We start from the raw sequence: 21492 nt of genomic DNA on the forward strand, positions 1-21492 counted from the left end.
TCAGTCACAGAACGCAGAGCGCCTCGAAATTAAGGGTCCCTCAGCACAGAGGGGCCCCACGCGTTGCCACGGTTCTCTGGACGAGGCAGGCGTGCTTGCCACAGCCATGTTAGAGCTAGAGACGGCTGCTCAACACAGAGCTTACCAGTTCCTTCTTGTCTAGAAGGGTTTTGGGCTGTTCTTTCCTTTCAAGCTGATTGGCTATCTGCTCAGCCAATGAGCTCACTCCACCCGTGTACATCTTTATATACTTCTAGTGGTTGGAGATTTACACAACGACCAGAACAAGAAATGGGAAGGAAAAATAAACGAGTTAAGAAGGCAAGGACAAACTCTCTGAAAAGTGCACAGTGAATACAAGGTGCGCAGCAAACCATGCCCACACGGTGCCCACACGCAGGGAAGCGGCAGGTGTCAGTGTCCATGTGGCGCGGCGGGCGGGCGGGGGGCCGAGCCCGCGGGTCGTGTCTGTCGGGGGGCCCGCGCTGGGCACGGGGGCGGGACCACGGACGCGACGGAGGCGGACGCAGCAGAGGAAGACGGGCCTCCATCCTGGAGACGCGAACCACACAGAGAGCTCGGCCGGGGGGGGGGCAGGGAACGCGGTCTGGACAGCGGTGCCCGGCTGACAGCACGGGTCAGGGGTCAGGAGGGCATGGGGGTCGTTTCCTCAGTCAGAACGTCCCTTCGTGGAAAGGCGGCGTCTCCACGTGGGTAACAGACGACCTCCTCCCTCATGATTGACGCTCCACTCGTAACCCCCGTCACACGCACCCCGCGGCCCCGCGCTTTGTCTGGAAGACCCGTGTTGCCCCTCTGGCTGGGGGTGTCTGTGTTCTGCACAGGCCCCAGGGCCAAGCTCCCGGACGGACAGGGCAGGCACCGCGGGTGCAGCTGCAGGGTCCACGCCCCAGCAGGCAGACAAGCTGCTCCAGTTGGTCTTGGGAAGTCAGAGTAGGTTCCTATTCTGGAGGAGCTAGTTTTTATAGGTTGAAAAAGATAAAAGATAAAAGTCCAACCAACTCGGTCCCCTCTCTAGCACTGCTGCAGACCTAACGGGGAAACTGCCCAATTCCAACTGCGAGCCGTCCTTGGGAGACCCCACACCCAGGCGACCCTTCCGTGTGCAGATGGCCAAGACGCCTGGGTGTGGGGCACTGCTGAGCTGTGTCACACGGAGCTCGCAGGAGCTGCCGTCTGGGGAAGCCGGTCACTGCGGTTAGAAAGGGCTTCAGCGGACACACACACAGTCACATGCAAGGGACTCGCCGAGCGAGGCATGCCCCGGCTGGCAGGACAAACGGGAAGCCCTGGGGCGGGGGGGACACTGACTTCCTGCCCAAGTGGGCCAGCGATGCTCTAAGGCTCGGCTGGGGCTGACTCGGCTGCAGTTCAGGGGCTGAGAAAACCGAGCGGCCCTCCCGCTGAACCTTCCTTAGAGCGGGGCCCCAGGGAGAGCACGAGGGGGCGCTGGGAACCACGCTCCTATCCCTGCGCGGGGGGCGGGGCCTGGCCTCGGCGGGGGGGGGGCGGGGGGGGCGGGGCTGGGATGGGCCGCACCGCTCCACATGCCTCCGGACACCACGCGGTCAGGGCAGGCTGGGGTCAGCAGTGACAGCTCAGGGCTGGCTGTGTGCGCAGGGCCTTGTCACACCCAGGTCGCAGGGATGTGACGGTGTTGACATGCCCCCCCCCCCCCACGACAGGCTCTATTTGTCTCGGGCACAAAGAGCAGGTGATCCCCTCCCTCCCGCTCTGAGGAACAGTCACACTGCAGCTGTGGCTGGACTTGTCCTGCTGCCATTCCCCGAGCACCTGCCGCCACACCCCCTGTCCGCGGCCTGCACAGGCCTGGGGACAGGACGCGCGACAGAAGACAGCAACCCTCTGCCCTCGGCCCGCGCCTAGAGGGCTGGCGCAGGCAGGCCCCCAGGCCTCAGTGACCGCGGCTCAGCAGGCACCCGGCACTCCCCTTCACACCACGGAAGAGATTCAGCTGACCTGTGGTTCGTGCTCTTTCTAACGTGTGCTGACGTAAAGACACGTGGAGTTAAAAAGCTAGCAGCTGAGAAGTGTTTGCCGTTACCGACACTGTTGAAATGTAACGAAAGTGGGTTTATGTCCACAGATCCTGAAGCGGGGAAGCGGCAGCCTCACCAGCACGGGCGTGCGCTCACACACAGCGCGTGGGAAACAGGCCGATGCACACGCGCGCAGACACAGCCCCCCGCCCGTCCTGCGCCGCCCCTGCAGGAGACCAGCCCGAGGTAAGAGCTCTGCCGTCTGCCTAGCCTGGCGGACGCGTGCAGGGACGTGCGCAAGAACTGCGGGCACACACGGCTCTGCCCGGCTCCAGGCCTGCTACCTGTCGGAGGGAGTCAGAGGAGGGAGAGGCAGGGCGGCTGGAGGAGCGGAGACTAAGAGAAAGCTCCCACTGGTCGACAAAAAATCGACGAGAAGGTTCAGGCGGTGGCTATAAAATACAAGATGGAGAAGAGAATCAGAGGAGACGTCAGTCACACATGGGCGTGGAGGGACAGAGCCGGCCCCTCGGGGCCCTCCCCACTGCAGCCCGTGACCCCGGAAGCAATGCGGTGAAGACGTGCTCTCAGCACCCGCGGCGCAGCTCGCCCACCCGCCGGCCCCCGGCCGCCCCGGGCCCCCGGCAGCCCCTCGGCTCCTGCCTGGCGCCCGTACTCCATCCTCCCCACGTGGACTGCGCTCGCCGGGCAGCGGCAGGGGCGGGGTCTGCCACCCCTACCCTGGGCTCTGCGGGGTCTCTCTCCCCCCGAGCTGGGTTCCCCTGGGCAGGAGACGCAAGTCTAGCGGGAAGCTTGCTCCCCAACATGAAGGCCAGCAGTGTGGCTCTGCCTCCTCCTCCTGCCAGCGCTCAGAGAAGCTCTGCCCCCAAGGAGCCCGCCAGGCCCCAGCAGCCACCACAAGAAGAGACGCGAGGCCCCGGACCCCTCAGACAGCACGGGCGCGGCCTCCACGGCCCCTGGAGACGCAAGCCGGGGCCTGAGGCGTCGGCAACGGAGCAACGCTCAGCGTCCCAGCGACCGAAGCCGACGCCTCAGCACAGAGGGGCGAGAGCGTGGGCGTCGCCAGCCGAGGGCGCGGGGGTCACCGCAGAGCAGTGCGACCCAGCAGAAGGGGGAGACTGGGTGTCTGGGGGCCGAGCTGGGGGGCGTGTGCGTGGGGGGCCGGCGTGGGCAGGCGCCATCGCAGGAAGTCCTGGGAGAGGCGGAGCAGTGGCCCGGAGAAGCCCCTGCTCTGGAGCATCCGGAGAGGCCGCCTGGGAAACGGAGGCAGCTCCCAGCCGCCACCCGCGCTCTGCGCACGGCAGCCCGGGCCCCGGTGTCCCCCTCTCGCCTGCTCCTCCCTGTATCCCACACGCTGCTCCCCGCTCTCCATCTCAGCAAACGTCACCACAACCTCACCAAGTGTGTGTTCCTCAACACACAGGGCACGGCCCCGCTCCGTGAACATGCGGGAGCCGGGCGCACAGGGCTCGTACGTGGAAGCCACGCTCCGGGTGGCCCGACTGGGTGCCTCAGCTCGGCGCAGGCACAGGGACCCCGCCTGGGACGAGCTCCCCGACAGACCCCAGGCGCCGTGCGCAACGGCAGAGCCAGGGCCGTGTTTCTCAGAGAGTCCAGGCGCGGGGCGGGGGGCGCAAGGGTAGCGCCTGCACGGGGCCCCCCGGCCACCTTCCCAGGGGCCGCGGCACAGGCGGGCCTTCCACAGCGGGCGCCTGCTTCTCGTCGGGCCGCCCGCCAGCCCGGCAGCACCGCCGTTCTCCGCGCCGGTGGCGGACGCCTTTCCTTTGCGACCCCCTCTTGTCATCGCCTGCCTTCCCTCCGCGCTCCTCCCCTCGGAAACCCTGTCTGCGAGCCCGCGCCTGCACCGCAAGCTCCACGCTGTCGGGCAGGCCGGGCCAAGGCCCCTGCCGGCTGGTCCCAGCCCTGCCCCGAGAAGCTGCACATGCGGGGACGGGGGAGCGACGAGGCGCGGGCCCCTGGCCACCGCACAGGGTTTTGGGACCCTCCTGGAGAGCCGGGGTGGGCGCGCCACTGTGTGTGCTGGCCCCTGTCACCGCGGTCGGCAAAACGGGCGCCAGCTCTCGGCTGAGTGGCAAGAGCGTGCAAAAAGCAAGCGGAGAGGCGCCGCCCCACTCCCCCTGTGCCCGTCTGTGTGGCCTCAGCAATCTGGGCCACAGGCGTGCGTTTACCCGCTCACGGTGGGGACGCTGCTTGCCGCAGCGGTCGGCATCATGGTCCCTGCGCGTCTGTTGGCAACAAAGGAGACGTTTAGCCCGTCTAAAAGCTCTGTGTGGCCTGAGTGACAGAGCCAGGAGGTCAGAGCTCACGGCAACACACACACTGCCCCCACCAAGCCCCACCCCAGGGAGCACCAGCACCCCTGATACCAGGCCCGGCGACCCAAGGACCACGCTGTGCACAGCCAGCCGCTCACCCGGCCCCCGGTGAGGTCAGCGGAAGGACACACGTGGGCTTGTTAGCACAAGGGTGGCACAAGGCCAGAGGCGTCCGGCGGGAGGTGGGAGGGAAGAGATGGGTTAGGAGGGGGAGCTTTCTAGAGAGCAGAAAGGAAAGGTGGGGGACCTCACGCCATCCACAGGGGACGGCGGGGTGCAGCGGTCCCTGCTCAGGACCCTGGGGCGAAAGCAGCATTTACAAAAGGGAGACAAAGAGAACAAAGCCTAGAAGTGGTTCCAGAGAACAGGATGCGCACGTGGTTGGGCAGGGACCTGGGGGGCGGGGGCGGGGCAGGGCCGCCTGCGCTGCCCTGAGATGCGCAGGCGGGAACCACAGGGCTCGGCTGTCTGGGCCCCTCAGGCCTCGTTCTGGGGACACGGGCCCGAAGCTTCTGCGGTGGCTGCTCTGGTCCAGGCAGGACGAGGGCCAGAGCGGGGCGCCCGAGTCCCCCGGGTGACCCCGTACAACCTGCTCCCTGCCCTAGGCTTCGGCCTTGTCCTCTGAGAAAGGGGGACAGCGGCACTGGCCTCCCAAGCTTCCTCTGAGAACAGCCGAGGCCACAGGGGGAGGGAGCCTGGGCTCCCCGGGCCCCAGCGGCCGCTCTCACACAGAGGAAAGCACGGGCCGCGCGCGGCTCTGAGGCCTGCAGCCCTGCTCCAGGCCCCTCCCACGGGCCCGCCCTCTGCAGGTGGCGTTTCACTTCATAGGGAACTACAACCCAGGTCAACGTCGTAGGAGCGCGCGCTCCACGGCAGCGCGGGCTCGCAGGGTCTGCTTGGGCAGGAGGGCGGGAGGGCAGCAGTGGGGTGGTGCCTGGGGCGGGGAGGGGCTACGCGCAGCCGGGCTCTCAGAACCGGAAGGGAGCCAGCCTGTCGTGCAGCCCGTCCGACGCTTCCCAAAGCCCCTCTCAGCTTCGTCCCCTGGGCAGCCAGGCACAGACGGTGCCTGACAGGGGCCACGCAAACACGGGCCGCTCCCTGGGCTCCAGGCCTCGTCCCCGTGACAAACGCAGGTCACGCTGCGGCCTGTCTGTGCAGAGGCGCGCTCCCAGGACACTGAACGGGATGAAGCCGCCAGGCTGAGCGCGAGGAGCGCTACCCCGAGGTCCGGCAGGAACGAGCTCCTTCGCAGCCACAAAGGCTGCCCTGTCACCGCCGCCCCCCCCACCCCCCCGCTTTGTGACCAAGAGGAGTCCTGGGTGGGCTCTGCCCCGCCCCCCGCAGGCAGGGAGGGCAGCGCAGACAGACAACGGAGCATGCACACAAGGTCACCTGCTGGCCGCCACGTGCCCGGTAGGGAGGTGGAGTGGGGGGTGGAGAGAGTGTGATCACTTTTTTGGGACAGGTCCGCGAACGCTCCTTCCCCCGCCGCTTTTCCAGAACAGACGCAAACAGAGAGAAGGCTGGTGAAACTGTGGCCAAGTTGCAGCGGGTTCCAGAAAGACCAAGAGGCCCTGCCCTGCACCCTCCGCCCCCGCCCGGCACCGTGGGGTCAGGGAGCGGCGTGGCGCAGCCCACGGCTGGTGTCCAGGTCCAGCTCGTGGTGCAGCCCCTTCGAAACACCAGGGTCAAGGGCACGTGCTGCATGGAGACCTGTGGACGGTCCCCGTCCCGGCCTGAGCCCAGGCACCAGAAGTGTCAACAGGAGACACACGCGCCCCCAAACATAAGCTCCTGACCCGCTTCCGGGCAGCTGCCCCAGGCACCAAGCGAGCCCCTCGGGTCGCACCTCTCACCCGAGATGTCCCTGATGCTCACCCACGGGGGCCCAGGCACGTGCCACAGGGCCACCTGCTCACCCGCCCGCGTGGCTGGCAGCTGCCCCGCATGCCCCCCCAACCCCCCGCCTGCTGCCTGTGCGTCCTGTGAGGGCCTGGAGCTCAGGCCCCGCTCAGAGGTTGCGCTGCCCTTCAGCAGACCACCTTCCACTCAGGCCTCCCACTGAGACTGCGAGGGAGGGGAAGGCACTCTCCAATGCAGCCCCCACCCCCAGAAGGCCCCCCCAAGCAGAGGGATGGGGCCACTTGGTTCCCTCAGTCTGGACATTGTTCCCAAGCCTCCACCTCAGCCTGTAGCATGGCCTTGTGTGAAAAGACAGGTTAGAAAAGAGGGGTCTACCTTGAACGTATTCCCTGTGCACCCCGCCAGGCACGGCCCGTGCCTCCCAGTGGCAGCGAGCACTAAGCACGGGGGATGGAGGATCTACCCCTCGGACCAGATCTGGAGCCTCAGTCTGAAATGGCACCACACCTGAGGTGAGCCAGGCCGACGGGGAGGCGCCACGGTGGGGCTCTGTCCCCGCCCCTGTCCTGCCCGCCGCCCGCCGGAGGCAGCTGCAGGAGGTCCTATGCTCCTGCTAGTCAAAGTTTCTAGAAAGAGCGCTTTAAACGTAGACAAAGCCCAAGAAAGTGCCCATAATCCTCTTTGTGCAGGGTCTGAAACAAACCAGACTCGGAGCCTGAAGCAGTTTCTGGGGTGGCAGGTCCTGTCTGGCATGAGGGCCGCCCATCCGGCTCTCGGGCCTCCCCCGCCCGTGGCCGCACGTCAGCCACGCTCAGCTCGGGACAAAGGACAGCAGCACCCCCAGGCCTGGCCCCACGCGGCTTCCACCCAGCCCACGGGTGCGGCACAGCCACCCTGCTGACGGGCCCCTCAGCCCCGGGGGTGGCGGGACGGTGCGGCCCAGGGCCGTCGCTCGGACGGGCACTGGTGGTCCTGGGCTGGGCCGGGTTCGCGAGAGGCCCCACGCAGGCCGGGCCAGGGGCCCGCAGGCAGCGCCCGCCCGACGCTGGGGCAGGTCCTTTACCTGTTTCCACCGTGGGGCGGGGGCGGGGCGGCCCTGCGGAGGTGGGCCGCGCGACGGCCGGCCGGCCCCTCGCTCCTGTGCCGGCTGTGACACACAGGCCAGGTGGGGGGCAGGACATGGAGACAAAACAAACACCACACGTTAAGGCAGGAGACACAGAAAGGCGCCTGCGGAGGACGGACACACGCCCACGCCCTGCTGGAGACACAGAATCTACTCTTAGACAGTCACACTTTACAAAGAAAACCAACCCCTGCCCAAGGGGACAGAAGCCGTGCTTCTCCTGCTCCCCCCGAGCACACCGTTCTGAGCTTCGACCACTCACTCTGCTTTGGAAAACTCATCTTTCACTGAAAACAAGGAAAAGCCAGCCCGCTCTCGAGAAGAGTCCAGCCTTCCCGGCGGCGGCTGTGGGGGAGGGTTGGGGGAGGCCAGGCTGCCGGAGCCGACAGGCCGCGGGAGGCACCGTCTTCCCTGTGAGCCGCCCACGGGGCCTGGCCCCTCTGCCCACAGAACAACTGCTGACGAGGAGAGGGCGACAGGAGGTAGTCACCGGGGGTGGACCTGCGGACCCCAGCCCCGCCTCTACAGACGTCCCAGTGGCTTTCAGACAAGCGAGGGCAGAGACGAGGCCCAGCTCAGATGCCCTTTGAGGCTCCGCCCAGCTCGCACAGGTGGGGCTCAGGAGACGTGGGCTGGCGTCCACGGGGACCGCACGAGGTTCGTCGTCTCGGCCTGGCTTGGGAGCGCCCAGGTCATCACCGCGGCACGCAGCCGCGTCCTGACCAGGACGCCTGTCGCCTCTGTCCGCGTCTGGAGGACGAGGAACCAGTGCGCAAGCCCCAGAGGAGGGGCCGATGAGCTTGGCGCACAGAGCGGGCGCCGCCACAAGCGGAGGGTGGGGCCGCAACCCAAGTCCCGAGAGAAGCTGCCCAGAGCGGGCACATGGAGGGTGGCCTGGCGGCGAGACCCTGGCGTGCGCTGGGGGGGATGGGCGGGAGGGGACTGACCTGGAGTGGGACCAGGTGCGGGAACGTCTTTTACAACGTGAACATGAATGCCGTGGCCTAAATTTAAAATCCCTCTGCTCATTTCCGCCCGAGCCCTCAAATGCAGGGGTGAGCGCGGGCCCGAGGAGCTCCTGAGAGCTCGTCCGGCCACGGCCAGACGGGACAAGCAGACACCGGGCTCACCTGTCTCCTCAGGCCGCTGGACTGGGGGGGCGCGTTCTCCTCAAACTTGGCCAGCAGCTGGGTCGCCATGTACTTGACTTTGTTCTGGTTGCCGAGGGCGCCGTCGGGCCTCCTCTCAGTCAGAGCGCTCCCCAGCGCCGCCCGCCCGCCTCTGCGGCCCCGGGGCACGTCCTCCTGACCGGAAGGGACAGGGAGAGGGCCTCCGTGAGGGGGGCCTGCATGGCGCCCAGTGTTCCAACGCTCTAGTCCCAGGCGGGGTCGAAGGGGGTCCCCGAGTCTGCTGGTGTTGTCACTGCCCAGGACGGGCATGTCGCCAAAAAATCAAACAGAGGCGACGCCCACAGGAAGGTAGCTGCCCACGAGCAGTCTCATGAAGGGGGTACGGAAAGATCGGGCAACATCAATTTGAAAATGGAGGCTTTAAGACAAAAAGGGCAGTTCAGCATAATCGCTCTAAGAAACCCCAGGTGACACTCACCTCTTCGGACTGACTGGTCTTTCTCCTCTTCCCAGCGCCGTCCAAGTCCTTTTCCTTCTTATCCTGCAGCAGGGAGGGGACCAAACAGCGCTGGCCTCGCCCCACGCGCCCCCCCCAGCCGCCCCCGGGTGTGCCACGGCCCGAGCCGCTTCCGCTCACCTTGGGAGACCGCTTCCGGGAGATGGTCTGGCCGAGCTTGCTCAGGAAGGAGATGGGCGACTTGGTGCCGGCTGCCAGCACGGCCTTGTCCTCCGCGTTCAGGGCCGCGGCGTCTGTGGACAGAGGGCAGCGGCTGAGGATGAAGCTGCCGGGCCCTGAAGGACCGACCAGGCCGCCCTGGCCACAGGGGGCCCCTGGGACCCCTGGAGGCTCTGAAGAGTCAGCAGGAAACTCCACAGAGAACTCAGGCTCAGGCCTAGACCTCAGCCTTCTTTCTTCCATCAACATAAACAACACCCACTCTATCTCCTCCACTTCCACACAGAAGCCTGTGTGAAGCTGGAAGGTGCCGTGACTGGTCCCCCGAGCAGAGCGCCAAAGCCTCACCTCTGTGATAAAAGCCTCAGGGCGGGCGGCGGTGCAGGGCCGCGGGGCCTGGGGGCGCAGAGCCCACGCCCCTGCTGCACACCGAGGGGCTCCCTGACCGTGGGGCTGGTGTCAGAGCCGTGGACGTCTGCGGCAAAAGCTGTGCGTCTCATCAGAAAAAGCCAGAGACGCCTGTGAGAGCGCGGGGGCCGGAAGACCCTGGAGCGTCACCAACTATGGATTCTCCTGTCTTGTTAGTGACAACAGTTTTTAAAATAACTAAAACTGATAATGTGTCACTAACATTTATGAAGTGCTTCCATTTGACAAACACTCTTCTTAGCCTATCACAGCCTAAATAGATACAAAACCCCCCCCATTTTACAGATGGGGAAACTGAGGCACAGGAAAATGGAGTCACCGGCCTAAGGCTGGAGCGCTGTTCGGACTGGGACGTAAACCCAACCTGGGTACCACGGCGCCGTGCTTGGCCCAAGAGGCCAGAGAGGACAGCAGAAACGGCCGGCAGCACGTGGGCAGACTGGGGCCTCGGGCCTCAGGCTAAGGAGGGATGTTTGGAAAACGGTGAGGCGGAGAAGCCAGAGGAGGAAGAGCAGCGGGAAGAAGGGCGGGGGGCCACCCAGGGCAGGGCCCTGACACCGCGGGGCGAGTGCCCAGGACAGGAGGCCGGGCCTCCGTGCCGACCCACGCGGCGAGGTGAGCGCGGAGAGGCCGCGCGGACGCCTGTCCGGCAGAGCAGCCAGGACAGAGCCGGCTGCCAGCGTGACAAAGCCTAGGCAGGGGAGGAAGAGCCCACAAGCGTGAACCCCTTCTTTGAAAAAAGGCTGGGCTCCGAGAGACACGGAGCGAGAAGGTGATGGGGCCCAGGAAAACTCCGGACAGGAGGGTGGTTGTGCCCACACGGCCGCGGGGAGAGGGCCTGCGGGGAGCGGGCGGTGAGGAGGGGAAACGGGGGAGCAGGCTTCGGGGGCGGGCCGGGAGTCAGCAGAGGCCCCCGCCGGAGCCCGGGCCTCACCGCGGGAGGGCAGCGTGCCGCGGAACATCTCGTAGAACTGGGTCAGGTACAGGACCATGGAGAGCTGGTCGGGCTCGCCCACCGAGGCCATCTCCTTGCCCGTCATGATGGGGCAGATGCCCAGCTCCTTCTCGGCGATGTCGAAGGCCAGCTGGTTGTTTTTCTCCACGTTTTGTTCTTCCAAAGAATCAAAGTCTCTGAGAAACAGGGTAAGCAAAACGCATCGCGATGGGGAGCTTGTCTCCTCACCAAAAACACAGTGTCACTAAATCACCCCCATTTTTTCGGTGGCTCAGCCAGAATCCCGTGGACAGGGCCTCCCTGAAATCTGAAGTGCAAATCACCCTTGAGGAGAAAAATGACTGAATCTATCCATGAAGGGAAAAAAGGGGGGAAGAGGAATTACATAAGTTTCTTACTAAAACATAGGCTCAAGATAGGGACTCCCTTCCCTCTCTTGAGAGATTAAATACACACTCTCTCGCATCCTGTGTGCACTCCGTATTTATTAAACTAATGCTCCATAAAGATAAAACCCTATTGGGACCTGACTGCTCCCGAAGGCCTGGGAGCATCTCCTTGGGGCCCGACCAGCCTCTGACACTCTGAATCTGCTCCGATAACCCTCGCTCGGCCTCCTCCTTAAAGGGGAATTCCAAAACTTCCCTCAGATTTTTCTGTTGCTAAGTTTCTTGAATTTCCCCAAGTACTTAGAACAGCAAGCATTTCCTGCTCGGGTTCCGAGCTGGTTGCTGTTCAGCCAAGGGAAGCCGAGAGCCTCCTCTGGCGCCCGGGCGAAGGGGGCAGGCCTTGCTCGGCGCTCACCCGCTGGCCCGCAACAGACTGTCCTTTTCAGAAATTCCTTGTCCCCGCAGGTTAAGCCTGTAAACCGGCAGGCTCATCCCGAGCAGAGCCACTGCAGCCTGAACCCTGCCAGCTACCACCCCCTCACGGGTCTGCCTTCCGTGAGGGGCGCCCGGCCGCGGGGCGCCGTGACAGGAGCGTCCCTCCTCCCCATCCTCCCGCCCCCCACCCCGCTGGGCTCCCTTCAGTCGGGCCCCCTCGTCCCAGGAAGGGGCCGGATTCGCCTGGCTCTCCCGATACGCGCTCCAGTGCCATCCTGTATTACAGACTTTTCCATGCCCCTCACCCCCCGTAGGGGGGAGCCCCGCGTCCCCTCTGCGTTGAGTCACAGTGCAGGGGCGCAGGGGCGCAGGCCTCTCGCTATTCTCCATGCCCACCCAAAATCCTGCTCCCGAATGGTCTCGTGAACTTACAGCCCAGTATCAACAGGAACAGCGGCCTTTAGGGTTCCTTAAGCATTGAAACAAAATAAACACACAAAAATCGGGCCCCTAAGTGAACCTAATGATAAAAGAACAGGCAGCCAGACTAACCCCACACATGCTGCTTCTGTTTCTAGACGCGCTTGTCTGGCCCCCACGGCAAACGCCTCGGGCCCCCCGCCCAACACGCGCCGCGCTCGGCCTGGGCGTCTCACTGCGACGACTCGGCACGGCGCCCCCAGAGGAGCTGCCCCGGTGGTGGCCGTGGCGCGCCCAGGGCCGTGGGGCTGACCGCGTGTCTGCGGGAGCGGGGGCTGTGACAGGAGAGAACACACGCCGTCAGCCAGCCCCACGCCTGGCCAGCACGGGGGGGAGTCACTACACCGAGGTTCCCTCTGTGTGAAGTCAGCACTCCCACGTGGGCGCTGAAACCAGTTTCTGACCTTCTGAGTGCAGTGATTTTAAAAACTCTGAATCATTTCCATGCTGAGCTATATGATACTCGACTTTCAGAGTTTTAAATAGAATCGAATCAAAATTAATCACTGCTTTCTAGAAAAAGTGTTTTAGTATCTATTCCATACTAGGAAGAAGGTACAAATTTGGTGACTTGGTAGCAGGGAGCCCCGAGGCCTTGGGGGTATAAAATGAACAGGAAATCCGGCCACCACTCACATGAGGTCAGGACGGTACCGATGCAGAATGGCACAGAGGGCCAGGCCGCTCTTCCAGGACACGGTGAGATCCGTCACGTTGACCCCGGCGTAGCCCTCCGTCTGCCTTTGGCACCAATTCAGCAGTTTACTTGAACGAGGTACAGACTCTAAAAGAACAAGACGACACCAATAGAAGCTTGGTCACCTGGCAGCACCAATGTGGGACCCTCTTTGCAGCTCGCACATCCAGTCTGAGACGTCGCCACCGACAGGAACAGTGCGTGAGGCAGGCAGGCATCTGTCCCCCACGGCACAGACTCGGCGCTGGGGTTCAGAGACACTGGCTGCCTGCTCGAGACCACGCCTTCCACACACAGCCACGCCGGGGCTGGGCCCACTGGGGGCCCCCCGCCGCCCGCCCTCCTCGCGTGCTCCTGCCTCGTTCCCCCTCCGCACCAGCGCCAGGCGGCGGCCTCATGGCCATCAGCGCGGCTCCTGGAGGGGCCCTCGCCTCCTCCGGCCCATGCTGCGCACACGGTGTCCATACGTCCCTCTTCTTTAAGGCTCAGGGGCCCTTCCCTACACACAAAACACGCAACAGCCGCCTCTCTGTCCCTGAACGCTGGCAACGCGGCCGCACCCAGCGAACGTGCCGCGGCCGCTTCCGGGAGTCCTTCCCGGCCTGCAGTGGACCTGTGTGCCCACACGCTCCCCTCCCGCCTCAGCAGCCCCTCTGTCTGGTTTCTCCTTGGATCCTCCCGATGCCTCAGACCAAGACCTCCCTGCCTTGACACAGCCGATGTCTGGCCAGGAGCTGACGTGTGCACTGCAGGACAGAAAGGCCCGCCGTGTCCCCGCCACCCCAGCCGGGACAATGAAGAGGCCTCCAGATGTGCCCCGAGGGGCAGAACCAGCGCCGTGCACACCGTGGCGGCCGAGCGCTCCCTGCGTGGCCACAGGCTGCCCCGCACAGCCCCCGCCCTGGGGGAGGCCCCGCCTGGGGCTCACCGTGGCGTGTCAGCTTGGGGGTGGCTCGGGGGCTCGCCAGGCTCTCCAGCTCCAGGTGGGCGTCTCTTGCTTCCCCGGAGTCGTATAAGTGGCGCACCTGGCAGAAAGGCGAATCGCTGTGAGGGGGGCAAGTCAAACCCCAGCAGCAGCCCCTGCTGAGCAGAGCGCGGCAGACGGGAGGTTGGGAAGCCGGCCGGGCGGGGGAGACAAGGCAGGACAGCCTCTGAACCCGTTACGGGCCACGCCGGTCACGGGCCACGCCGGTGACAGACACGCACCACGAGGCTGTGCTACGAAGTCGCCGCTCGGCCACGACTGTCCCTCTGACAGCCTCTGCTGGCCTCCTGCTGCCGTCGTCGTTTTTAAAATAAGCTTATCGCCCTTTTCACTGACAACAGACACAGTCGAGCTTGGTGCACTTTTGTATGTGACTGCCTCCCAGTAAGGACCGGACAGCATCCCAGCCTCACGCTGGCGCCCCGCCCCCACGGTGAGCACGCCCACGACCTCCACCCCCAAGGACCTGCCTGCCGGCTTCTGAACGTTGTGTACATGGAGCCACGCGGCCCAGGCTCCGGTGTGTGGGGCTGTTGTGCACACTGGTAGTGTCTCTGAGGTGCATTCACTGAACGTAGTGCAGTGCAGCCTTTCCGCGGCTGCACGTGTGCCACTGTGGACATGCTGCCGGATTTATCCGCGGTCCTACGGGGGCACACGTTACGAGTGAAGCTTCCTGAATGGTGTGTGTCCTCGGTGCTCATGTGCGCTCGCTCGGTTGGCGGCTGGACCCTGTGCGCCTTCCAGCTGGTCCCACAGATCCTGGACTCGCCACCCACAGATATAGGCCGGAGGGTGGCGACCTCAGGTAGAACGTGAGTATAAAATTCCACGCGAACCCAGGCAAGTATGTTGAATGGCTATTTTCCAAAACCTGGCAGGTTTTTGAGATGGCTGTGCTCTGTAAAGCATCGTCCTGGATGCAGCTGCAGGCTCTGATGTTCTGAGAAGTAACTCGGGGAAGCGGCCGGAGGTGCGGGCTGATCTCTGAGTTCTCCCCCACAGACAGTCTCCATTGCCGCCCAGTGACCCCATCTGGGAGCGGCAGGGACCGTCCCCTTGTTTGACAGTGGAAGGCACCAAGGGTCAGAGAGTGAGAAACGACCCGTCCGAGCGAGAGCCTGGCAGTGACTGCGCCAGCAGAGGCATGTGCACTGACCGGTGAGGGATAGGCGCTCTCCCGACAACAGGCCGCCCACGTTAGGAGGCGTGGCCTCCGGACCTGGCACACCGCCTCTGTCACGTGTGGCCTCCCAGCAAGCCATCCCGCTGTTCTCGGCCTGAGCCGCTCAGTCTGCCTACGGGGATGGTTCTCCCCTTCCCCCAACGCTGCCCGCGTCCACCTGAGAGAAGCACTGTGTGCGTGCGGTCACCGGACCTGCAGGGAGACCATGGGCGGGAAGGCGCTCACCTGGCTCGGCTGCAGGAAGTTGACGTTGATGTTGGGGTACCTGGTGACGGGGTCGATGCTGTACTGGCTGAAGTTCTTGCTCACATTCTCAGGGGTTGTCTGGGGCAGCAACCGATAAATGCTCTCCCTGCAGCAACACAGCGACCGCTCACGTCCGCCCCGTGACCTGCCCCATGACCTCTCCCTCTCCTATGAGGGCGTTTCTGTGTGCTGACAGTCCCCGAATTATCACGAGGATGGGGCAAATCCTCCCCCTTGACCGGTTTCCTCCAACGCGACCTCGGCCCTTGCTTCCCAGTCCCACCAGGTCGGCGACCCCAGGGGCCTGGCAGGGCCAGCGTGGACAGCAGGTGCCCTGCTGTTGGCAGGAGGGGGGCGGGGGGGGGCGGGGTCTGACTCCAATCGAAGATGCAGCTTGCTCCCCGTTTGTTGTTTCAAGCGTCCCAGCGCTAGACGTTTAAAGCACAGGCGAAGGAGGAACGTGCCACCGAGTCACCCGCGGTGCCCGAAGCGACCGCCTTCAAATGCTATCGACCATCAGCCTCACGCAGCAAATCTCGTTTCTCTAGTTTCCCAGGTTAAGGCATTTGTTCTCTATCGGCCAATCCCAGGACTCCTGCCTCCCCTGCAGTAACCTGCCTCAAAACATCTGACGTTCGCAATTTTGAAAAGTATTTCCAAGCAGTTTGGTGTTTTCCTCTGACTTCGAAGCCACTTTTAATTTCTCTCCTTATTCCAGTGTCTCCCCCGTTACCCTGCTGCTTTCATTAGCGTCTGTCTCTGTAGTTTAAGGACAAGACTCACTATTCTCACATATTTGTTCACGTGACTGTCACCAAAGGGGCAGGGACTGTCCTTGGACAGTGCAGCAAGATTCGGGTGTCACCGGGCGCAGCGCGTCTCGAGTGGGAAGGGATGAGACGCGCATCTAGAGCAGGTAATCTTTCTGTTTCTCTAACTGCCTCTCCCACGCGTGAGAAAGTCGTTCACTGAGAAGGGAGAGCAGCGGAGGGGCGACCACGCGCTCTGCCAGAGGCGCGGAGCCGTCCTCACTCCCGGCTGCCTCTCCACAGCGGCCCCGCCGCTCCTGTTACCTCTCGGCCAGCACTTCCAGGGGACTGGCTCCCAGAGACCAGCTGCGCACCATCCAGGCAGAGTCCATGGCAGCCAGGAAGCCGCGGGCGATGCCAGTTCCCATGGGCCAGAAGGGCTGTTGCAGAAGAGCAGCAGAGAACGAAGATAAACGACTGTTCCGCGGGAGAGGGACCGAACGGCGCTCTGAGACAGAGTCCGCGGTGGAAGTGGGGCCCGGCCACTGCCCGGACACTGGACGTCCTGCTTCGCTGCCCGGCGCAGGGCCCGGCTGGAGAGCCGCGGCACTGCCCGTCCTCAGCCCCGGAGCCCATCCGGCAGGACGTCCTGGCACCACCCCCAAAGGGCGCCACCACGTGCCGCGACGCCGCCGGCGCTCCCCCCCCCCCGGGGCCCCGGACAGTGTCCGTCACTGCCCCAGGCTGCCCCCCTCACCTCGAGGAGGCTGTCCCCAACCAGGGCCACGAGGAGCTGGTGCCCGTGCAGCTCCCGCACCAGGGCGGCGTTCTCGGAGGCGTACATGCAGGTGAAGTCGAACATGGCCACGTCGGGCTGCCCGTAGTGGTTGATGGCGAAGTCCAGGGAGGGCAGCTGCTGCTGGGTGGAGAAGTCGGCGGCCTCCCGGGCGTAGTCCAGCAGGGCCTCCTGGTCCACGTTGTCCCGGGACAGCAGCAGCTCCGTGTCGGCATAGTCCTACCCCCGGGAGGGAAGAGGCTCGGCAGACAGGCCCGGGGCCGCAGGAGCCAGCTCGAGGCACACGGCACACGGCACACGCCACAGACAGCACGTTTCTCACCGCTTCCCCCCCCCCCAGTGAGTCGTGTTCCCACACATTACAAAGCGGGGGGCGATTTCTAGAACTCAGGCTTTGCTGCCTAAAACACAGTCCTGGGTTTTCCATCTCCTTGGAGCAAGTCGCTACTTCTGGGATCCTGTCCTGTCCACCTCACAGGGTTGTGCTGAGCACCAAATGAAACGGTTTATGTGACGGCGCTCGGTAAACTGACACAGCACCTCAGTTTGCGTAGCAAACAGCTTTGGACAACGGCGACCCCATGCAACGCTCAGCCCAACCCAAAAACCTAGAGCTTCTACCAGAAAGGTGTGGAGGTGGGAGCAACAGCCGCCCAGGGGAGCGGGAAAGCGTATGTTCAAGATGAGACAGAAGCTTGAAAAATCAGACGATGACTGAAAGGTTCCACAGAGCCCCACCAACACAAACGGTGACGAGAGGGAAGGGGCTTCCCGCACAGAAGCCCGGGAAACCCCTTTCCTGCCAGGAGGGGCTGCACCCTGAGCTGGTCTCCGTGCTCCTGGGGCGTGGCCTCCGGCTGCCGGGTGTGCTGCCGGCACCTGCAGCTGCCAGCACGAGATGTTAAAAGCCACACACACGCCCTCAAGTTGCCCACGAAGCAGTGTTTGCTCACCACTGAGCGAGTGGCTGAGGGGATCTAGTGTTTAGCAGCACACACAGGAGGCGCGAGGCCCCCACCCTCTAAAAAATACACAGATAACAGGACAGGACATCGGGCCCGGGTGCCCCAGACAGTTGCCCCACAGGGTCGGCTGGTGGGAGCGGGCTCGCTGCCGCGTCTCCGCAGCGAAGCGCCAAGCCCGCCCGCCTGTGCTCTTGGCAGGGCCGCACGCTCATGCCCACTCAGCCAGTCTCTGCCCCAGACCCGGGGACCGTGGGCCCAGGTGGCACCAGGGGACGACGGGAAGAGGCTGGGCAGCAGACTGGTGCTCATGAGCTCACACAGCCTCTGCCCTCAGGCCGGCCGCCCCGCGGGGCAGGCAGTCCAGGCGGGGCTGTTCAGGCCTGAGCCCGGGCCCCCTCCTTCCCGCTCACTGTGCAGAATGGCCGTACTCACACTGAGGCTCAACCACACAGACAGAACCCGCTCCCAGGGGGCTCTGACTTCATATCCAGGCCAAGTGCCCCCCAGGACGAGCTGCACCAGACCAAGGACGAGCGAGGAGCCCGACTGCAGGGGTCCAAGCACCCCGCCCCGGCCAGTGTCCCAGGGCCCCGAGAGCCACGTCTCTAGGGAGGACCAGAGCCACGTTCAGGCTCCCCAGAACACCAGCCCGCTTCCCGCTCTAGCGCCCCTTCCGAGATACCTATGAACCAGCCAGTAATTGGTCATACATGCAATTCTCTAGAACCACAAATCAAACCACCTAAAAGGAAACTAAGTATTTATTCCTAAAACGTCAGAGATGTGCTTCGGGAGAGCCCGCTGCAGGCACGCGGGGTGTGCGGGGCCCTCCCGACGGGGCTGACCGTGTGCCGACGAGCACTAAAGCTCTGTGATGGGGGCATCGGACTGACCCCTCGCTTCCGTTTATGCTACAAAATTCCCGTAATAAAAGATGTTTTTTAAAGTTTAACTAAAAAACCCAAGAGGACACATTACCAGGAGGCAAGCTGGGAGCTCATTTTCACTCCCTCACAGGGGAAACTCACTGGACAATAAAACTCTTTCTCTTTGTGAAAAAGATCATCACTTACGCGCAGTATCACCCCTTTGTCCAGTAAGCTCTGCTTCTTGGCTGTCATAACAAAATAGTGCGTGTCGTCTTTGTAGTAGACGATGTTCTCCAAGTCGATGCCTGGGAGCACAGAACGGGGGGTGGGGTGGGGTGTGGGGTGAGGGCGGGCAGGCTGCGCAGCCTCAGCAGGAGGGAGGCCGTGTGCAAGGCGTACTGAGCCCAGGGTCCGCTCCCTGCCCGCGCGCGCCGCAGAAAGGGGCTCCGTTTGTCCTGCGCTGCTCTGCGGTCCCTGACGCCCCGAGTTATCCTACACACAACGGTCAACAGTAGGGGAAAGGCAAAGGTTCACGTTTGGGGGTGGGGTCTGGGTTAGTGGTCAGGTGAAGCCACTTTTACAGTTGTCGAAGCAACTGGGGAACCTCCTGGAACGGGGCGGACCCCTGGATGCCTGGAAGCAGAGAGCGAACTACCGACTGCTAACTCCGATCCATCTAAGGGATCAGATGTCATGGGAAGAAGTGACGTTCCAGGAAACGGGGAGCTGGGATTCGCTGCACGTTACTGTTGCACCGAAACATCTACGTCAGTCTGTTCCACGCGATCAGACAACAGCCTCATTCCTGTCTAACACATGCCTTACTTCAAGGCCAAAGTGGGAGTCAGGAGCAAGTTGACACACTTGGGGCCCCCATAAACCAGATGGCTGCCGGCCGCAGCGGTAAGGGACGGATCGGGAGAGCTGGCAGAAGGCAGCGTGAACACTTAAGAACAAAGACATAAATCCAGTCCAAAGGGGCCCAGGCCCTGGGACAAGGCGAAGAACAGGAGAGTGTGGGAGCGAGGGGCGCGCGGGCCGTGGGCAAGCCCCCGCCCCCGGACTCTGAGGCACCCCCACCCACCTGTAGCTTCCCTTAGCTCCTGGAAAAACTTCTGGTTGAATATAAAAGCCACACCGCTGATCTCCTCCACCTTGGCCTCCGCCGTTGTGTTTCGGTTGATGAAGTTGGCGGTGATGGCGATGGCCAGTTTGCCGCGGAATTCCTTCCGACGAAACCCTGGAGGGGGGGCACCTTCAGAGGCGGCGGGGAGGGCTCGGGAGGCGGGGGCATCTCCCCCACAGAAGGGGCCTGCTGACGGTGGCAGGGCCCACGGCGGAGAGGGATGAGTGGGGCCACTTTGGGGCAGCTCCTCTCCATCAGAAAATAAGGAACGTGACCCAAGGAATGTAACCACCCGGAGAAGAGGCCAAAGTCTCCCACACGCCAACAAAAAACTTGAAACCTGACCGACCGGAGTATTACTCAATGCCAAGAATGCCATTTAAAAACAAAAGGGAAGCCGCTTTTTCACTAGGCTGAGATGCCACCCTGCTGTGCTGCCCCGCAGGACACCGTGGCCCCAGGCCTGCCCGGCCGGGGCGAGTGGCCCGCGGGCGGCTCTGGGCAGCGTGAGCGCTGGCCACACAGCTCTCGGCCCAGGGTGCGGAGAAGGCCGCCCTCCCTCTGCGACCGCCCAGGCCAGCAGCGCCGACCGGCACCTTCCAGGGTGTTCCTGCGGCCGTCCCCTCCGATGATCACTTCAAACTCGTATTCTGACACGGGGTGGGTTTTCGGGTGCACCAGTGCCCGCCAGCCGATCCCTGCGGGCCAAAGCCAGAGTGAGGTCAGCACCCAGCCCCCATCCCCACGTCACAGATACCTCACGACGCCCCGAAGGCAGCGCCCCCTGCAGCCCCGTGGGCCCAGAGGCAGGGGCCTCGCGGGGGTGCTCCCGCCCCCGTTTTCTGTGATGAGCACCTTCGAGGCCTCCCAGAAGCTCTTCAAAGATACCAGCTACGCAAGCAGAGAAGCCCCTCGTAGCCAGTTGTGAAAACAATGCAGAGGTCGATCCTGCCCTCTGACCTCGCCCGCCAGGCCCCCGCCGTCCGACGCCCCTCAGCACCGCCGCCCCTGCCCCACTCACGCTCGCTCTCCTGGTCCGCCGGGGGCTGCACGAGTCCTCGGAACTCCACGTTGACATGGATTTCAATGCCCAGGATCAACGCGACTTTCAGAAGGATGAGCTGCAGCTGGCGGATACCTGGGCGACAAGAGAACGCCCGTCAGGGCCACCGAAGGGGGGTGTCCGCCTGCAGCCCTGCTCTCAGGCCGCACCGGCCCCCAGCGTGGGGCTGATGCAGGTCCTCCACGGTGCGGGGACAGGAGCCTCTTCCACGCCCTGTGCCACAGCCTCTTCCTTTATTAAGGGTCAGAAATGTGCTGGAAAGACACACAGGCCCGCTCCTGCCTCTTGGGTGAGGTATTCAACCCGAAACTGTGGCCGACAGGAGACTCGCCTTCCACCTTCCCCGGTTCGGTCGCAGCCACAATCGTGCCGCAGAACCTGCCGCCCTTGGCCGCGACCAGGGCTGCGCTTTCCAGCCTGACTCCGAGGGGCTTCCCCACTTCCCGGGCGCCCGCCCCTCCCCCCTCTCGTCCCCTCTGGTCTCCACAGGCGCCGCAAGGGGGGAGGGGAAGGTCCAGTGCGAGCTCGGCTGCTCACCGTCTCCCCGCTAACTGGGCTACAGCTGCAGAAACTAAGGCCCAAAATGAATGAAAACCGTGTTCATATCCCAGGGAGATTTATTTAACATCTAGCGAGGACCTGCCAGGTGCCAGACAAGCAGCCACCCCAGAGACACAGACAGAAATCGAGCCTGTGACGCAGGACGCAGCTCCAAGCCCAAGACCGCTCGCTGCGTGTCAGCCGGCAGACCCGCCGAGGGAGCGGCCCGGGTTCTCCCCTGGGGCCCCTGTCACCTGCAGCCCGGGGCACACGCCTCAGAGTCCATGCAAACTCTCCTCTGGGTCCTCTGGTGACCTCCCTGGTCCACACAACCTGCCCTTCCGAGCCACACACGCAGGCTCGGTAAAGCCTGCGCCAGCACACATTTTACACCTGCGGACAACTGGGG

The 21492-nt window shown here is 63.9% G+C and overlaps 1 protein-coding gene across 4 annotated transcripts in view; it reads right to left on the reverse strand.

The window, feature by feature from the left end:
* MICAL3 (microtubule associated monooxygenase, calponin and LIM domain containing 3) overlaps window positions 1-21492 on the reverse strand; it is a 118661-nt gene that overhangs the window by 46542 nt on the left and 50627 nt on the right. For 3 of the 4 annotated variants that reach the window (XM_054586589.1, XM_054586591.1, XM_054586587.1), the window contains exons 4-16: window positions 20502-20618; window positions 20077-20178; window positions 19439-19594; window positions 18559-18659; window positions 16482-16739; window positions 16049-16164; window positions 14955-15081; window positions 13487-13583; window positions 12498-12645; window positions 10537-10733; window positions 9135-9247; window positions 8976-9038; window positions 8498-8671 (exon numbers count right to left, since the gene is read on the reverse strand). In XM_054586589.1, coding sequence (XP_054442564.1) covers window positions 8498-8671; window positions 8976-9038; window positions 9135-9247; window positions 10537-10733; window positions 12498-12645; window positions 13487-13583; window positions 14955-15081; window positions 16049-16164; window positions 16482-16739; window positions 18559-18659; window positions 19439-19594; window positions 20077-20178; window positions 20502-20618 — 1769 coding nt within the window. Of the gene's footprint in view, window positions 1-145; window positions 254-2365; window positions 2474-4231; window positions 4289-5770; window positions 5870-7304; window positions 7389-8497; window positions 8672-8975; window positions 9039-9134; window positions 9248-10536; window positions 10734-12497; window positions 12646-13486; window positions 13584-14954; window positions 15082-16048; window positions 16165-16481; window positions 16740-18558; window positions 18660-19438; window positions 19595-20076; window positions 20179-20501; window positions 20619-21492 lie in introns of all 4 variants that reach the window. The other variant, XM_054586590.1, reaches the window with a different exon arrangement.

Source organism: Pteronotus mesoamericanus, unplaced genomic scaffold (genome assembly GCF_021234165.1).
Source record: "Pteronotus mesoamericanus isolate MK-2021 breed Mesoamerican mustached bat unplaced genomic scaffold, CSHL_Meso_final contig_94, whole genome shotgun sequence".
Classification (NCBI taxonomy): domain Eukaryota; kingdom Metazoa; phylum Chordata; class Mammalia; order Chiroptera; family Mormoopidae; genus Pteronotus; species Pteronotus mesoamericanus.